Source organism: Stylophora pistillata, chromosome 12 (genome assembly GCF_964205215.1).
Source record: "Stylophora pistillata chromosome 12, jaStyPist1.2, whole genome shotgun sequence".
Taxonomy (NCBI): domain Eukaryota; kingdom Metazoa; phylum Cnidaria; class Anthozoa; order Scleractinia; family Pocilloporidae; genus Stylophora; species Stylophora pistillata.
This window is the reverse complement of record NC_142530.1, coordinates 13247719-13265282: the sequence shown is the minus strand read 5'-3', so window position 1 is coordinate 13265282 and position 17564 is coordinate 13247719. Positions and strand designations below refer to the sequence as shown.

Here is a 17564-nt window from a genome sequence, read left to right as displayed (position 1 = left end):
GTTCGCCTTCGATTTAGCCCTGCACGATCCCGAGTAATGGCGAACAGACGAGTAATCTTAGCCAAAAAAAAAACTTTTTGTAATGTATTTTTGGCTAAAAATAACAATGGAGAATGAGTTTTTTTTTTTTCACATATTACACTCACATAAAAGAAATAACGAAATTTACGAAAATTCGCCCCATCTGGGATCGAACCTGCTATGTGATTCGTACCAATAACGCCAGTGAGTGCTCCAGTAGACATGCTTAGTGTCCTGGGCTCCATGATCATAGATCAGGGGATTGGTGAAAAGGTTTCTGAAAACATTCATGAGAACATTGGTGACCCAGGGTCTATGAGAGCGCTTTTAATTAAACTTTTAGAAGAGAAAGCATCGGATTAACACATAATTTACCCCAAAATCCTCCCATTCTCCTATAAGATTCAAATACTGACAACAGCTTTATACGACCTGAAGTACGTGTAACTATTAATAGACGACCAGCAGGAAATATAACTAACGTAGAACTTGATTTAGTCTTATTAACACAAAGTCATACAGCCTGTGGAATCTTGAATTGCTGTGTTAATAAACTCCTTCGTTCACAATGCGATGAGCTGTGGCTGTCCGGAATGGACCAGCTGTGATCTGATGACCGCTTTTCAGAAGCCGCCAATCATTGTACGACCATACGTTCCAACCAATGGCGCCGACCCAGTCACTCTTGGCGGGGAAGTTCGCGGTCCACCAAGGTGCCCTCCATATGTGTTTGACATCACTTGTGCGCTCGAGTGAAAAGGTTGTGCGACCAACGTAACTGGTGTCATGCAACTTGTAACGGGAAAACGGTTTGATCCCATCAGGACCGGAGAATATCCAGTTGCCACGGCAGTCAGTGGCGTCGGCCATATTATTTGCTCGATTACAAATCTACAGAGAAACAAATGGATTGCTTCGTATCATTAAGGTGGCTGGTACCAGTTTTCGTCTTTTTGATGGGTTGTAACTTTGAAAGAACTCAACAAAAAGACTGACCAAGGCCAGTTGAACACTTTTACAGGGTTGAATTATATAATCATTGGCTATCCAAAATAAGTGTCAATTCGTCACTAGCACTTTCCACGGCAACGCTTTCAAAGGACTATTCAGACGCATTTTTTAGCTTATGGCTCAAATAATTTGAAAACTAACCGGGTGACCCCGTGATTTTTCTTAGCGATTGCTTTCGGCTCTTGAAAAGGAAAATGCACAAAGATTTTTAAAAAATTCTACGGAGCAGAATTTCAGAAAATCTAGAAAACGGCAATTTTCACGCATCGCAAACGTCCTCCCGTATAATTTTCTATTTTTTTTTCTGACGATTCCTTTCAACGTTATTATCATATTGGAACAATAAAAAAAAGTGGTCACCGGACTTGTTTTCATGCAATAGCTTTCGTGAGTTTAGCAATTCCCACGCGCATTCTCGCGCATTTAAAATTCTGGGTTCTATGAGATCGACATTTGCTCATGATCTGTTATAGCTACCGCTGACTATCGCGTGTGTTCGCGCGAGCACCCACGATCTCATGTTTACAGACATTTGCCACTCAGAAAATTATTCAATAGCTGTCGAAGATAGCCTCCCGGGCTCATCTTAAAGAAACTACTCACAACTTCTGGCTATATTATATTATTTTCACAGTCTTCTTTCACTTCAGGCAAATTATCCTTCACTTGAGTTCTCCTTTTTTCGCCGTCGCAAGATTTCATATCGGTTGGATATTTCTTTTAGATGTGAAGCAACCTTTATGCCTCCGAGAATCGTCTTCTTTATCTTCGTTTTTGTCTCCTGCATACGCAGTGGCCGTTCAACACATTAAATACACGCTGTTAGTAAACTTCTTACAAAAGTAAAAAAAAGCCTCGCGCTGCCATCTTTGTTTTGAATTTTCGTCTTTTAATCTCGCGCTTCTCTCTCATGTTTCTCTCGCGCGTGACACAAGAGTGACCTGTTCCCCGCGCGAGGAAACTAGTACTAGCCACCCTAAATACAATAAAAAATAAGATTGGGATAACGCAAAGAAGAAATTTCTCTGCAAGTTTAATTAGCCTTCATTTTTTAGTTAAATGCAGACTTCACGATATTCTTGAACGTGATTGGGGCTGGTTGCGGTTTATCAAACTTGTAAACCTCATACTGAAAACTTCAATTAAGGTGGCTCGTACCGGTTTTCATCTTTTTGATGGTTTGTAACTTTGAAAGAATACAACAGAAAGACTGACCAAGGCCAGTTGAACACTTCTACGGGGTTCAATTACATAATCATTGGTTATCCAAAAATAAGTGTCATTTCGTCACGAGCAGTTTCCATGGCAACGCTTTCATTGGCTTATTCAGACGCATTTTTTAGCTTGTGGCTTAAATAATTCGAAAACTAACCCGGTGACCCCCTGATTTATTTCAGTGATTGCTTTTGGCACTTAAAAAGGAAAATGCACAAAGATTTTTAAAAAATTCTACGGAGCAGAATTTCAGAAAATCTACAAAAAGGGCAATTTTCACACATCGCAAATTTCCCTCCGTAGAATTTTCTATTTTTTTTTCTGACGATTCCTTTCGACGTTATTATCATATTGGAACAATAAAAAGAAGGGGTCACCGGACTTGTTTTCATGCAATAGCTTTCGTGAGTTTAGCAATTTCCACGCGCGTTCTCGCGCATTTAAAAATCTGGATACAAGATCGAAATTTGCTCATGATCTGTTTTAGCTACCGCTGACAATTGCGTGTGCTCGCGCGAGCACCTACGATCTGATGTTTACAGACGTTTACTGCTAAGAAAATCATTAAACAGCCGTCAAAGACAGCCTCCCGAACTCATCTTAAAAATCCTACACATGACTTCTGGCCATATCATATTATTTTCCTTGAAGTTTCAAAGTCTTCTTCCACTTCAGGTGAATTATCCTTCACTTGAGTTCTTCTTTTTTCGCCGTCGCAAGATTTCATATCGGTTGAATATTTCTTTTAAATGTGAAGTGAAGCAACCTTTACTTCTCCGAAAATCGTCTTCGTTATCTTAGTTTCTATCTCCTGCATTCACAGTGGCCGCTCAACAGATCAAATACAAGCTCTTAGGTAAACTTCTCACACAAGTAGAAAAAAATCCTCGCGCCGCCATCTTTGTTTTAAATTTTCGTCTTTAAGGAGGCTCAAAGGGTTTTCAACAATTAACAGCAAGCGCCAATCAGTAAAAGATATCAGGACTGTCAAACTTATCATCAGGATAATAACTCGACATATGCATAACACTATGTTAGGGCAATCTTTTAAGGGGTTCGTCAGGCATTATCTGTTGCCATGGCAACAGTACAGTAGTGCTAAAAGACCCTCTAAAACTCAGTTTTTGAAAGATATCTCAAAAACCAAGTCGGTGACTTAGTTTTTTTTTTTTCAAATTTCTTAAACGTCATCACATTCTCTACCTGTATACGTGATATAAAAAAAAACTACCTAGTAGAACTTGAATTATTTAGGAAAATGCTGTTTTAAAATGTAAAAAAATTTCCACTACAAAAAATCAGGGTAGGTCACCGAACTAATTTTCGAGATATTAGTTCATCAACTTAGCAAGGTTTATTTCCGGTTTTTGCAATTCTAGCTTACACTTTTATATCCGGTCACGCGTTTTTAACTATACCGCTGACTCACAGGCTCATTTTCGCGAGGACGATTTCGTGTCCGCGCGATTAATCGATGGATGCCCTCAGAGCGGAAAAATCGTTCATCCTGAAGATAGATTCACATTGTTTTGTAATTTTACACCTTCCTGAAAAATAAGTCATCATTTGAGACTCAGACTGCTTACTGTTACGACAGTTGGAAATGAACTCCGGAGAGAATTCTCTAGCGGAATTCGATATGTGATGACAAGTTGATTTTGTAGATGGCGCCAATGCCAGTACTCCATTGAGGCCGGTGTCACAGTGATATGTGTACCCCCGTGATATGTGTACCCCCGCACACATATCACTAGTGATATGTGTACCCCCTCCAAGATGGCGGCCAGTGATATGTGTATCCCCCACCCCCCTCCCCTCCAAAAAATAAATAATTACGGCTAGCTTGTGTTAATAGACGCAAATCGTTCACTGAACCATCTTCCACAATCAGAACTGTAAAGACACGACTCGCGAGTCCGACAGTTCTTATGGGCCAGTAGTAAACATCAAACAATCTATTGGAAATATAAAGGAATCGAAATAGTCATGTAAACAAAAATATATGTTGGGGATACACATATCACTGGTGACTGCAATCGTATCGGCTTTGTCGCCTGTCTAGCACTGAAATTACTTGCTAGTAGCTCCTTTACTGGCTAGTACGTAAGTGCATGAGATATTTCACCAACTGACAGCAAGTTTTATTGATTCCCAATCATATTTGTCACTGAAAAATTTAAAAAGTACACAGACGACATCGCACTAGCCAGGGGATACGTCTATCACTGAGATCTCTCGTTCAGTGATATGTGTATCCTCAACATATCTCGGGGTTAAGCATATTACGGAAATCGTAGTAAGTGATATGTGTATCCCTTGGTAAAGCAAGCGCTGTTGTCTTTCTAGCAAATTACTAGCTAAGCTTATATATGTCTAGTAAGTGTATTATTGATTCCAAATTGACAGACGACAGCGAGTTAGTCAGGGGATACACATATCACTGCGATCGCCGTTCAGTGATATGTGTATCCCCAATACATCTAGGGGATACAATGTGGATACGCATATCGCGGCAATCGCAGTCAATATGTGTATTGTTATTCAGTTGCATTGTGATCTTCTTCCGTTTATATTTTGGATCGGAAACTTTAAAATATAAAACCACAAAATTTGTTCCTCGTAGCCATGTTTTCTTTGAAGCTCTAAAAGGCCCGGGTGCAAAGCTTCAGTGTTTTGTGTATCCCTACCAGGGGTACACATATCACTAGTGATATGTGTGCGGGGGTACACATATCACGGGGGTACACATATCACTGTGACACCGGTAATGCTGAGTTTCTCGTACACAGATTGTAGTGTAACATGAGACAAACCAGCATCTGCCAGCTTCTGGACCATGTTTGTCGAAAGATGAAGCCTTCCATCGAACGTCTGGATGGTATCTTGTCGTTGTTCCGAGAAGATGGCTTGATCGAAGGCCTCATTCAGCGATGCACATGCATTTACCATGATTGACCGATATAATTATTGTTCATGTGCAATTTGAAGTGGAGGAGTGAAAATAATTTGTAGTGAAAAGAATTTGCTTTAACGTCTTCCAGATTGTCATGAGCGTCAAACTCAGTGGAAATTAGGGTTTCGTATACGTCAGTAATTTGTTGGTCGTCGCAGATTTCGCGAATTTCTATAATTTGCGAGGTACTAGAGGTATGAACAAGACTTGGCTTCATTTTTCTTTTTTTTCTCTTTGCCACTGCCATAACCGTGAACTTTCATTATTCCATTTTAAATGGAAAACAAAACAAATTTTGCAATCCTTTCTTAACAAATGCGAGTTTGCCTTTTCGTAGTTGTAATTTACAGTTTATCGAGGGAAATATCAACAATCTTTCTCACAAGTTTAAGATGAATATTTTATTTTAATTTTACCGTCTGTTGTTGAATTAGAATTAATATAAAGTCTCATCTACATTTTTACGATCCCTTGTTTACTGAAAATTATGTTTACTTTTATAGCAACATTTACACTTCTCCATTTCTGTTCATAAAACTGTCGATGTTTACAATCCTGGATCCAACGATGATTTCATTTTCCTTTTCATCTTCCAGTGAGTTGTTTAGGAAAGTTCTCGGTCATTTCATTTTATTGGGAGTCAAATACAATAAGAAACAAATCGTAGCACTCAGGTATCCACTTAAATTTCTCGCGGAACAAAGTAAGACCTACCGAATGCACTCGACACGACTTTATTGATGGGGTGTCGACTTCACCATCCTCCTTTAGCTTGTTAAATAAAATTTTATTGACCACTTTCGGCAAGAACCCTGCCATCCGAACATTTTCGTACCTACTTTCAAGAAGTAAACTTTCCATTTTTGTTTCTCAAATAACCACTTCCGCTGGAAACAATAGAGCTAGAGGTAACCGGCAATTTTGAAACGCTCATGGCGGCCATGTTTGTTTACAACTCGCCCGCGGATCTGATCGCGCGCGCCATCACTTATCTCTCTCGCGAGTAATAAGCTTGCGTGTATCTTGGAATCCATTCTCCCCGCGGTCAAAAAAAACCCTTTCGAGCCTCCTTAATCTCGCGCTTCTTTCGCACGTTTCTCTCGCGCGTGACGCTAGAGTGATCTGTTCCCCGCGCGAGGAAACTGGTACGAACCACCTTAACTTAATTTTGTTGTTTTGTCTCGTCTTGGTCTGAAAGCGACCAAACTCTCAACTTATAGTGACAAAATTGTGCGCACCGTTGGCAGTTTTTATGCATACCAGACAATCTAAGAAAACATCATGATAGATCTGATAACTAAGACCCGTTCCATACTTTTAGACATGAATACGTGTAGATTGGAATAAGAATATCAGAAGTTAATCATCCTATGTCAAGACTCGTTCGCCAAATTAAAAAGAAAAATTTTAAGATTTGTTCCTTACCTGAGACGGTTGTTTAAGAATACACGTTCTGTGGGTGACCGTGAGTTTCCGAGGCCAGTCGTAAAGCAAATAGAATTGTTTCAGTTAGATAATGTTGAGTTAAAACCCAGAGAAGCTGTCTCCTTAGAAACAAATATGGTTTAATTTTGGTAATGCAGAACTGAAATAAGCCTGCAGTCGGTGGTGAATAATTTAAAAGTACTGCATTATTAATACCATGTATTCACACGTTCAGTGCACAGGTATCCCACGTTTGCTTTAATCACCTATGATGATAAGTGATATAATAGTAATAATAATAATAGTAATAATAATAATAAAAATAGTAATGATAATAATAGTAATAATAATAATAATAATAATATAATAATATAATAATAATAATATAAGAGGTTCTAGAGTCCCGTTTAAATCACGCGAGGTCGCAGAAGACTTCACCCTCGCTGTAGCTGGTCTACATCTGCACTCATAATTTTTAGGTCTTTATTATTTTAATAATTTTTCCTATTTAGTAATGCTAAAGTTTTTCTTTTCTCATATATTGTAATCAGTCCTCTATCGTGAACATTAAAATTAATTATTTTAAAAATTTGTAAATAATTAGATATATGGTTTAAAATTGTAAATAATTGCTATCAATATTATTAAACGAAGCGGGCCAATTTTTATCATAATTTTTGTAAATACTTTTAGTGATTACAGTGAATAATAACAATAATAACAACAATAATAATAATAACAATAATAATAATAATAACAATAATAATAATAATAATAATAATAACAATAACAATAGTACTGATAATACATCGATATAGCACCAAAATCGACTCGCTCTCCTCTTCACCTTACAAGGCTTTCTACAAAAATCTATGGTTAAGAAATATTAGAATTAATCGTAAATATGGGCTTGTTTGTTTTTAATCCTCCACATGAAATGACTCGCAAGCCCAGCGTAAAGGAACAGTCGTGAGAATTTGGGAACAAGTTTGAGTTAAGAAATCGCTAAACAGTTAGAACCTTGATTGACATGCACATCCATTCCTGGAAGTCATAAGTTAATACAGAGTTTTTCTGCACCGTGTCTTAAAAATACAAAGTCACTCCTCCTTGTTGGGACGTACAGAAGTCATAAAACATTTAACTGGTACACAAGTACAATGTACTTTCCCTCAACTTCCGTGGGGGGAGCGTCGCGTGACATCATCCTTCAAAACGACTGCAAAGGAGACTACAGTTGTAGACCTTTTTCCTCGAAAAAGCTCAAAATTTCAGTTGGAACGCTGAGGGAAAACATATTTTGGTCTTTTAAAACGGAAAATTCCGGGAAAATGGGAGGTCATGCAAAGTAGTCTATAATTTTTCCAAACGCAAAATGTTCGTCCCACTTGCTAATCGCTACCAGTTCCAGGCCTATGAGCTTAGATCGCCCGGCTACTAAGGCTGCACATGAAACAGAGCGGCATGTGCATGTACGTATCAGTGCAGCGGCGGCGGCTTTCCATCAGAATGCTTTTCAAATCTCTACAGTTTTGTTTGTCCCAGACTTGGTTAGCAATATAAATAACTACTATGAATCATACAGGTTGTTTCCTGAATACTTATTTTATCATAGTTAATTCTTAAGTCTCAACGCGAGCGTTGGTTATGTTTACTGTTGCGCGTGCGCTCTGCTTAAATAAATTTTTGATAAAGTTCGGATATAACGCGCGCTTTCATTGGTTAAAAGAGCGTGCTCTATCAGGTACAAAACACGTCAAAAATGTAATTTCTGACCATTTTTGGTATATTGACAGGAATAAAGTAAGTTTTTTTTTATTTCTGTGTGGTGTATACGAAAAAAGATTTTACCATAAGTGAAAGGGGTTCGGTAAATATCCGCCACTACTTACTTCCACGTCCGTGAATAATTGGCAATAACTGACCATTCTGAAATCTTGTTTTACCGATGCAGAGAAACATACACGCATAGGAAGCATTCTTCACCTGGTCAATCCAAGCTTTTCTGAACACCCTTCGAGTCCAAGTTTTACGAAATACGAGGTTTTACCACTGAGTGCATTTATCGTGCAAATTATACTGCGTTGGTTACCTCACGTTGTGGAGCGCCTTTGTGGACTGCCGTGCAGGAAGTCGTGGGTTCAAGCCCCAGACCAAACCAACTCTCAGAATCCTAAAACAACCAAAGAGAATGTGTTGCCTTTGCTATGACATCTACAAATGGTAAGACGTTGTAGTCTTCGCGGATAAGGACGATGAACCATAGGCCTCGTCTCCTGCATCTTCTCAGTACTGGTTGGCAGGGGACGATAAAGAGCCCACGCACCTCTCGCAAAGAGTAGTCCCGCAGTTTAAGGATTCTCTTTCATTGGGGTGTTACGGTTTGCATCTCGCGCATTTTTAGAATTCTCTCTTATTCGATTGTTACGTGCATTTTTTTGATACTTTTTTACCGGATTGATACGTCAGTATCTCTCGCACTTTTAGGATTCTCTCTCATTCGATTGTAACGTAAGTTTCTCGTGCAATTTTTAGTATTCTCCTTCACTGGATTGTTACGTCATATCTTGCACACTTAGGATTCTCTTTCATTCGATTGTCATGGTAGTATGTAGCACACGTATGAATTAATTTTTATTCTGTTGCTATGTTAGTATCTCGTGCACTCTTTCATTCGATTGTTACATTGGTATCTTGCGCACTTTTAATATTTTTTTTTTTGTTGATTGCTATGTTAACGTAAGTTTCTTGCGCACTTTTAGGATTGTATTTCCTTTGATTGTTACGTAAGTATCTCGCGGACTTTTAGGATTCTCTTTGAATCGGTTGTTATATGGGTATGTTGGACACTTTTGAGATTCTCTTTCTTTCGATTTTTACATTAGGATCTCGTGCACTTTTATCATTCTATAATGTATAATGGTAATTGAACTGAGGGGGTTGCAATTTGGCCTGAAATCACAAGTATGAACTCAGACAAAATTGCACGACTGAAAGTTTAATGACCACTTCATTATATCCATTTAGTTTATGATTCAGTACTGAGCTGGCTGGTAAAAAGTTTCAAAAGAACCCGCAAACCCCAAATCGTGGAGAAAAATACTATTGGTTTCTTCAAACAAGCCTTCAAATCCAATTGATTGTTCTGTTATAGTATAGGTTTCTCATTGGCTAGAAAAAGATGTGATTTAGAGCAAAAAATATGAGATTCGTGACTAAATCGCACCAATGAGAGTCAATCAGATTGCAGTGATCACCAGTGATTTCAAATTGGATTTAATAAATCACGCGATAACCCCCGTTTAAGTCAATATTTGTTCTCTAAATAATTCCGTCGAAAATAATCAAAGTCAGCGTAAAAAAGCCATAGCAAAAGTTTTCCATTTTCATATCAATTATTTTTACATGGAAGAAAAGCGAACTCGTTTTGTTAAGTCAAGTGATAGTGACGTCAAAAGACTAATCTCAAATGCAGCTCTGAAAAGTACAAAAACTCAGCGAAATTTGCTGTCAGATATGAAAAATTGATATGTGAATTTTCATATCACTTTTTCAATTTGAAAAAGTGATATGAAAATTAATGGAGGGCCTATAGAATAAGTGAACCCCCCCCCGGCTTGCAGGTATATCGGCTGATATTGTCCTTGGCTGAGAGATTGTCCTCAAAATTTAACATTTGTCCTCCAATACTCGTCGCCTCATTTATCCAGGTGAGAAAGAGTCGAGCTGCTTTATGCTTTTCATGTCATACTAAGGCTACTGTGAGCGGAAATAAAGAGGTTGGGTTTTGTGTTTGAAGAAAAAGCGGGCTTCAAGAGAACATTACGTCGGGAATTCGAAACTTTATTGTTCAAAGAATCGGCTGAACACATAGATTACACAAAGAAAAAATTTCTTTAGTTTTTTAAATCTATGATTATGATATGTGTGGGTCGTTACGTGCTATGAGTATAGATACTTTATAACCAGGTGGAATAGAATGAAGGGTCGTAATTGCTTTCCTTCTTCAACTGAGAATCTCGATCACCTCTTCTGGTCACTTCGCCTAACGTTACGCGTCGGTCCAACCATCCAGAGTTGCTTCGTAATGTATGGATAGATGTTGTGCGGCTGCGGGAATCTTCGGAGACTGTCGCTAGTGACTCAGCGTGATTTCGTACGTCTACAGGAAACGATTCTAGGTGATTTTCAGGCCGCCTTCGGAAAAGATCTGGGGTTGATTGGTCCATTCTTAACAACAAAAAACTATTTGAATAGTGTTGCCGAATATCTCCAGATTTAGGTTTCCATTTTGGTAACTGATTCACCAATTTTTCCTCACGAAAAATTATACTGTACATCTTTGCCGAAAATATTGGAAACAACACAGCTGAAGCGCCCAAAGGGTAGCTTAACCTAATCGCTCTTCCTCGGATCAAGTTCTGACTGCCCATGGTACAAACTATTGTCAAAACAATAAAATGCAGTGTGACAGCTGTATATAGCGCCAACCCTAAACTTTTGGTTTCTTTGAACTGCTTTGGGAGCTTACGGGTTTTGAATGTGTAGATCCCACAAAGGGTAAGAAGGCTAAGGTAGAATGAGTTGGTGACCACCACGTGCAAGTTTGAGATGTTGCATTGGACAATAACCTCTTCTGCTGAGTAGATTCTCAAAACACTGTCTTGGTAGCTGCAAACAAATCAAAATCGTATGAGGTGCTCGTTTAGAATTATTCTTGAGGTCTCTTTTGACCGTTTCCTTTCAGGGATTCGCAATAGGCTTAGCCGCTCCGGTCGTGAGTGGATCCATCAGGTTGGAGCTTATCCCTACAGATTACATCTGGATGGAGCACGTCAATTAGTGACAAGCTAAATGAATTATAGGTCTAGGAACATATCTTTACACTATCTCTCGGAAATTCAATACTTACTATCGTCTCAGAAAGCGTTACCCAACTGTGTTTAGGGCTTAGCCTACAGAAAAGGTTATCCACAGTCCAAAAAATATTTTGTTTTTTTGATTCCCAACTCATCAATAAAGAAAAGATTAATGAAACCTTTACGATAGCTGCCTCCTATAGACTGCTGCAACATTAGCTTAGGTAGTTAAAAAAAATTAAACGTAAACTACCATCATCAAATAAGATAAGTTAACGCTGTCATTACTTTTTGTTAAACACTTACGTAAAAAATCCCCAAATCGTGGAGAAGAGTAGGGCGATCCCCAAGATAAATCCTATGAATCCTAGCTGTGAGCGTGTGCTGACAAATGTGGGATTCAATGTCTTAAGGAGTGAGCTATTGAAAAGACGATTCACTCTCAGAGCCTTCGAAGTCATCACAGCATAACAAGTGACATGGCCTAAACAGTTGTATCCTCTTAAACTGCAAACGCGTTTATCTAGGGATAAAAGACATACATATATTCAATAAGGTTCGGGGAGCATCAATGTACGGTTTCCATACCCAGATAAATACAAACGCGACAAAGCGATATATCAAATCCGAAGAGTCAATGTCAGCATGATTGCAGCAATTAAAAAAGATATTGGATCCTCAACAAAAGGAAAATCCCTTTTAGATGAAATTCATAGAATTTGCCAAGAGCACTTTTACAGATTTGCTCTTCGTCCCCTAATTCCAAGGTGAACAGGAGTGAGAGTGTTAATTTTTGTAATAGGACAAAACCTAAAGGGTATGAACATGGATACATTACCTGGCTCCATTAAATCCAAGAAGCTTTCAGCGAAAGATATCATGATTCCAACCAACAAGACACAGCTTAGCTCGCGACTAGACGCTTTGATGACTGGATGATGCTTGAGGACGACGAACACACCCAGCATGAACAAGGTACAGAGAATTCCTGTGGCTGAGAACAACTTGGTGAAGAGAAGCAGAGATGACGACGAGTCGATATTGATAACAGGTTTAGGTAGGCATTTCACTCTTTTTTCATCTGGCTAAAGTAAACAGTATAGCTAAACAGTTAGTCCATTCTAAGTCAGACCAACGATGATATTAGTGTTCTCTCGACCAAGTGTAGTATGACCAAAACCAAGTGAAGAAGTGAAAAAAAATCCCAATCAGTCAGCGAGAATTTAACTGGAACTCAAGAAAAAAACAATCAGACACGTAACGAAGCGCGAGTGATTTGATAAGTTTAAATCGGAAACACGAGTTTATAAGCCAATTAAAGAGAGCGTTGGAGAAAAACTAACGCAATCTTTGATTTCTTTCGACATTTTTTTGATAAATGCTTCAAGCAGCTGTCTCATTTCGATAAAGACTACATGGAAAACAAAGTGAGAAATCCTGAAAAGATGGTTTTAATCATAATTTCGAAAAAGTAATCCAGATTTTAGCTTCATGAAACTCCAAATAGATGTTATTCGTTAATATGTATGCATAAAATGTTCCAAAGTTGTTGTTTTTCTCGTAAATGGTCAACTCAAGTTAATGGAACACACTTGTGACCAAGGTTGGAAAAATAGGATGACAACAAAAGTGAACAAGTCAAGCAGAGACTTCATATACCATGGCAAAGCATGCCGCCGGAGTTCTGCTTCAAAATATTATACCCTAAGTTGTTAAAACTGTTCTCAAATAGTGAGTACTGATACAAATCTAAAAAACATGTATAAATATAATTGCAAAGCCGTATTACCATGAAGTCTCGTGTGCATGGTGTACATTCCGTCTGATTACTCGATGTGATCTCATCGGCTTTACATGGTTCACATCTCCAACAGCAAACCTCGATAGTAATTTGTCTTTCTCCCACATCACATGGACGACTACAATAGGCTCTGGGCAGTATGAGTGCTTCTTCAAATAGCTGCACTTCAACAGGCCCCGCCCCTTTTATCGGTGGACCCCAACGGCCGATTCTTTTGACGCCCCACGATATCCCGTCTTTCACAGGTCTCAATATGTCATATTCTGCGGAAATATCTCCATTTTTGTCAAATTCTATCCGCCGTCCGTTCAACGTCGTATAATTTACATCCAAAATGTAATCCATCAATAGGTTTTGATTCCGTGATTTTTCTTTCAAACACGTTGCAGCGCTGGAATTATTTTTACAATAAGTTTCGCAAATTTTGTCCAGTGCGTGAGCAAAAGTGTACACGGAGTTGATGACGCTTTGAATGTATAAATCTGCGGAGTATGCTTTTCCTTCATTTTCAGGGCGGTATTTTGAGGTTTTATATTGCAGCTCTATCTCTGAGAGCCACGGGCTATGACTTACGTTGTTCCTCTTTCTCCATTCCACGAATCTCGTTGACCTTTCATTCCGTGGTGAACACAAAACTATATTGTTAGCGATGTCTTCGTTTCCATTTAGATAAACGGATATCTCTGCATAATCCCCTCCTATAAGCCATCTGAAAAAACTTTCCTTTCCAAACTTTTTAACCAATTTAAAAAGCAAACTTATATCACTTTTGGAACAAAAGAGGACAATAACTTGTGCGTTTATCTTTTGGCTTATGTCCATGACTACTTCATCAAATGTTGACACTGTATCACCTTGAGGAAGTGCCATTTTTATACCAATACAGATGCCTCGCTCTTTAGCCGCCTGCGTGAAGTATTTTTTCGCCTCTCTGCCAAACTCATCGTCAGAATACAGAACAGACACATACTTCGTTTCATTTTTCAACAATACATCCACCAACGCTTGAGCACGCACAGCGTCAGACGGAACTGTTCTGATAAAGTACTTGAAGCGGGCCTTGTCGCTGAGCAGTGGACTGGTTGCGCCATAGCTCACATGCGGCACTTTAAAAAGTCCAAGAAGATTGGATACCTGAAGCGCGATACTGCTGGAATAGGGTCCTACTACACCCACCACAGGTGGTGAAGGTTTTTTCCAGCACGACGGAATAAAATTAGAAGCCTTCTCTAATGCTATCACATCTTTTGAGCAATAATCGAAGATTTCAAATCCTAAAGAAATCCCTTGCAATATACTTGAATTTCTGTTTGTCTCATCAATGGCGTACATCATGGCTTCGGCAAAATAAGCAGCGTCGAGGGAACGAAGATCGCCGCACCGGCCTTGACAACAATTCGAGCAATGAGAATGGACGGGAAACAAGCCGCCCAGGATAAGATCTCCCGCTTTGAACGCTCTGCCCGTGTGGTTCATTTTGCAACCAGCCGAACACAAAATTAAGTTCAAAATGATTACGATTCGAAACGAATTCGTTCGGTTAATCATGGTAATTAACAAAACCTTCCAGATATTATTCTCCTTCATAGTTCTGCGTATACATGGCAAGACTGTTTCCTTTTGGAATGAAACAAGTCCACTACTAGATCGCCGCACTAGCAAGGGTTAAAAAGTTTGTTTAAAGAGCTTTGTCGTTAAGATCTCTTGAAGTAATTGCAAGAATGAGGGAAAACACTTAGAAGGAAATATTTAAGTCTTTTGGGGGCTAAGCATCCGGACAAAAGAATATGGAGCTGTTGTGGCATATTTACATCGGCCACTTTGATCACAAATGTATGATACGCTCCCTCAATTAACTGCTATGACATGTAAGCGAATTACATATGATACTAAAGACAAAATAGAAGTTTCGCTTTTCGTAGAGCCTTAAAAAAAAACATTTATTGTCGGGGATGATACCTGCCTTTCAAAATTTCAATCCTTGCTCCTGAAATTATACTATAATTTGTAAATGCAACTGTAACCCGATTTACCTATTTTAGTATTGGAATTAGATACATAACAATTTAACCCATTTCAAGTGAAATAAAGCTTATCCTTTCAAATGTCGTTTTTGCTCCTTAAAACTAAATATGAATTTGTGGTACACCTGCCTGAATTCGAACGTAATTAAAACCAAAATCTCGCGATTGGACAAACTGTAGTCAACACTAAAGGAACATGATTAAATTGCCTGCTAAAAATGATCTACGTCCTTGAATTTAAAGTAAACATTAAGAAAAGATACAGGAATAGCTTACAGCAACTCGCTTTTTTTCACTTAACCAACATCCTTTCATACATTTGGAGTAGTATTCAAGTACTATTATTGTACAAGCCGCGACTGACGACATAACGAAAGGCCATAAATTAGCATACTCCAAGAAATTGTTCGAAATTGCTCCAGTAATTTGCTTAGTCACCGCATATTTATGTAGAAAGAGAGAAAATCATTGTAGTCTCTAAGCCTAAATGGGGTAAAGGTATTATTTGAATCGATGTGAAGCCAGTAATTACGTTGCCATGCGCCGGATTACATTTGGAATAAAAGTGTAGCTGATCTTGGCAATATTACTGCTGAGAGCAATTATCAAATATCGGAAATAGGTCCAAGTTCAACTATACCGTAGAAGAGTCATGTTGCAGATCGATGTTATCGCTGGTGATATCTCTGAATCGATGTTACTCGTATTCAAGTGACAAAAAAGTTATGTAACATCAGTTTGACCGGCTTTCATTTGTTTTGAACAGATTAAGAGAAACACAAAATTAAACAGAAAAAAAAGTTAACAGACGCTTAGGAAATTTGGAAACAGATTACGATTATGGTTGAATTATATAATTTAATAAGCTTAAATTCCTAAGAATTTATATCAACACTCTGGTATAAAGTGAGTGTGAAGAATAATGCCAGTTGAGCCGCTGCAGAATGGTAAATTTTTTTTTGAGTAACTTGAAATAGCATTTTCTGGTTTGGTAAAGGGGATTCTTCACCTTACAGCAGCAATATACTCATTTTTTCAACAATGTGGGAAAGCGAATGGAAATTCTGATCTAAAAAATTACGTTATTAATCAAATATTTATTACTAAAGGCGATTACGGGCTTTAGTGGACAGATATCCTGAACAGATTTCCTTATTGAAAAGACTCCTCTGATGAAAAATCTCAATCTTCTCGCCTTCGCCAACACACCAATCTTTATCACAAGCGACCAACGTTTACTGAAAGAGGGATATTTTCCGGCAGTGTAAAGCATTATGCAAAACAAAAAGCGATGTGTGACATGTGCTAGTAAACAATTACATAACAAAAGTTGTCTGAACCATGTGTAGGTGTTGTGCTACAACGGTTTTGTTTTTACAAGAATAATGGATTCGTAGTTTTTTGTCAGTCTGAAATTCTCTTTTCCTGTGCTTTATCTATGTAATTGTCATTGATTTTTTAACTTATATTTCGATAGGGTGGAGTAGGAGCCTCCTTCTGCGCACAATTATATTCCCTTAAGCATATCTAATCAGCTATCATTTTCCAAAAGCATGTGATCTTATTAAGGAGCGCTCTAATACCTCTGATCGAAGGTAAAATTCATCCAAAACACGTCAGTTGTCCACAGTCGAAGAAATTCTCTCGAAAGATCTGAGCGGCCGCAAAGAACCCTGTCATCATTTTTGTTACACTTTCTTTTTCTTTTGGCGTGCGCACTACAACACCTGGTAAATATTTAGAGTCAATTGGAAATCAAAGGAAAACAATCTTCCTTAAAGACGAATTTCTCAATGAAACGAGAAGGTACAGCCTGGTGTAATAATCTCTGTACAGGTGGAGATCATTAGCATCAATCCTTTGATAAATTTTCTGTTTTAAACAACTCTATCCACTCGACGCTTAGTATCGAAAAGTCAGATGTGTGAAAAAAAATTTCTTCTACGGTCAACAACACTCGATAACAATTTTCTTTGCAAAGGCGTCAAAGTGTATACAGTCGAACCTGTAATATGCGGTCACCTTGTACTAAGCGGTCAGATGTCAAAGTTCCGAATTCGTTTCCCTCTTATCACTGCAATTTTTACCTCTGTTAAGCAGTTATCCTTTACTAAGTCCCAATGACCTGCTTTAATGTCCTCCACCTGTATTGAACGGTCAATGAGAGTAGGACCACTAAAAATGAAAAAAAAACAAATGGAGACTGCGTCATGGAATGGACAATCAGTTTCTCATGAGCAGAAATCCTAGTTTTA

General features: G+C 38.4%; 1 protein-coding gene and 1 long non-coding RNA gene across 2 annotated transcripts; both read right to left on the bottom strand.

The window, feature by feature from the left end:
- Positions 1-332: 332 nt before the first annotated feature.
- LOC148718864 (uncharacterized) lies at positions 333-6925 on the bottom strand. The gene is made up of 2 exons (XR_015994049.1): positions 6626-6925; positions 333-912 (listed from the first exon to the last, which is right to left on the bottom strand). It is a non-coding gene; the product is annotated as an uncharacterized LOC148718864 (long non-coding RNA).
- Positions 6926-10452: 3527 nt separating this feature from the next.
- LOC111328383 (metabotropic glutamate receptor 4) lies at positions 10453-15948 on the bottom strand. Its single transcript, XM_022932794.2, has 4 exons — positions 13274-15948; positions 12323-12569; positions 11791-12007; positions 10453-11296 (listed from the first exon to the last, which is right to left on the bottom strand). Exons 1-4 carry the CDS (start codon positions 14870-14872, stop codon positions 10585-10587), a joined length of 2775 nt encoding a protein of 924 aa, XP_022788529.2. The 5' UTR covers positions 14873-15948; the 3' UTR covers positions 10453-10584.
- Positions 15949-17564: the final 1616 nt, after the last annotated feature.

What these genes read in the sequence shown, in the direction of transcription:
- LOC111328383 (XM_022932794.2), bottom strand. Translation starts at nt 14,872, where the DNA reads ATGAAGGAGAATAATATCTGGAAGGTTTTGTTAATTACCATGATTAAC. An exon ending in CTTGGATTTAATGGAGCCAG is followed by an intron (nt 12,008 to 12,322) that starts GTAATGTATCCA and finishes TTTTATCCCTAG; the next exon opens with ATAAACGCGTTTGCAGTTTA. An exon ending in ACGATTTGGGGATTTTTTAC is followed by an intron (nt 11,297 to 11,790) that starts GTAAGTGTTTAA and finishes ATTTGTTTGCAG; the next exon opens with CTACCAAGACAGTGTTTTGA.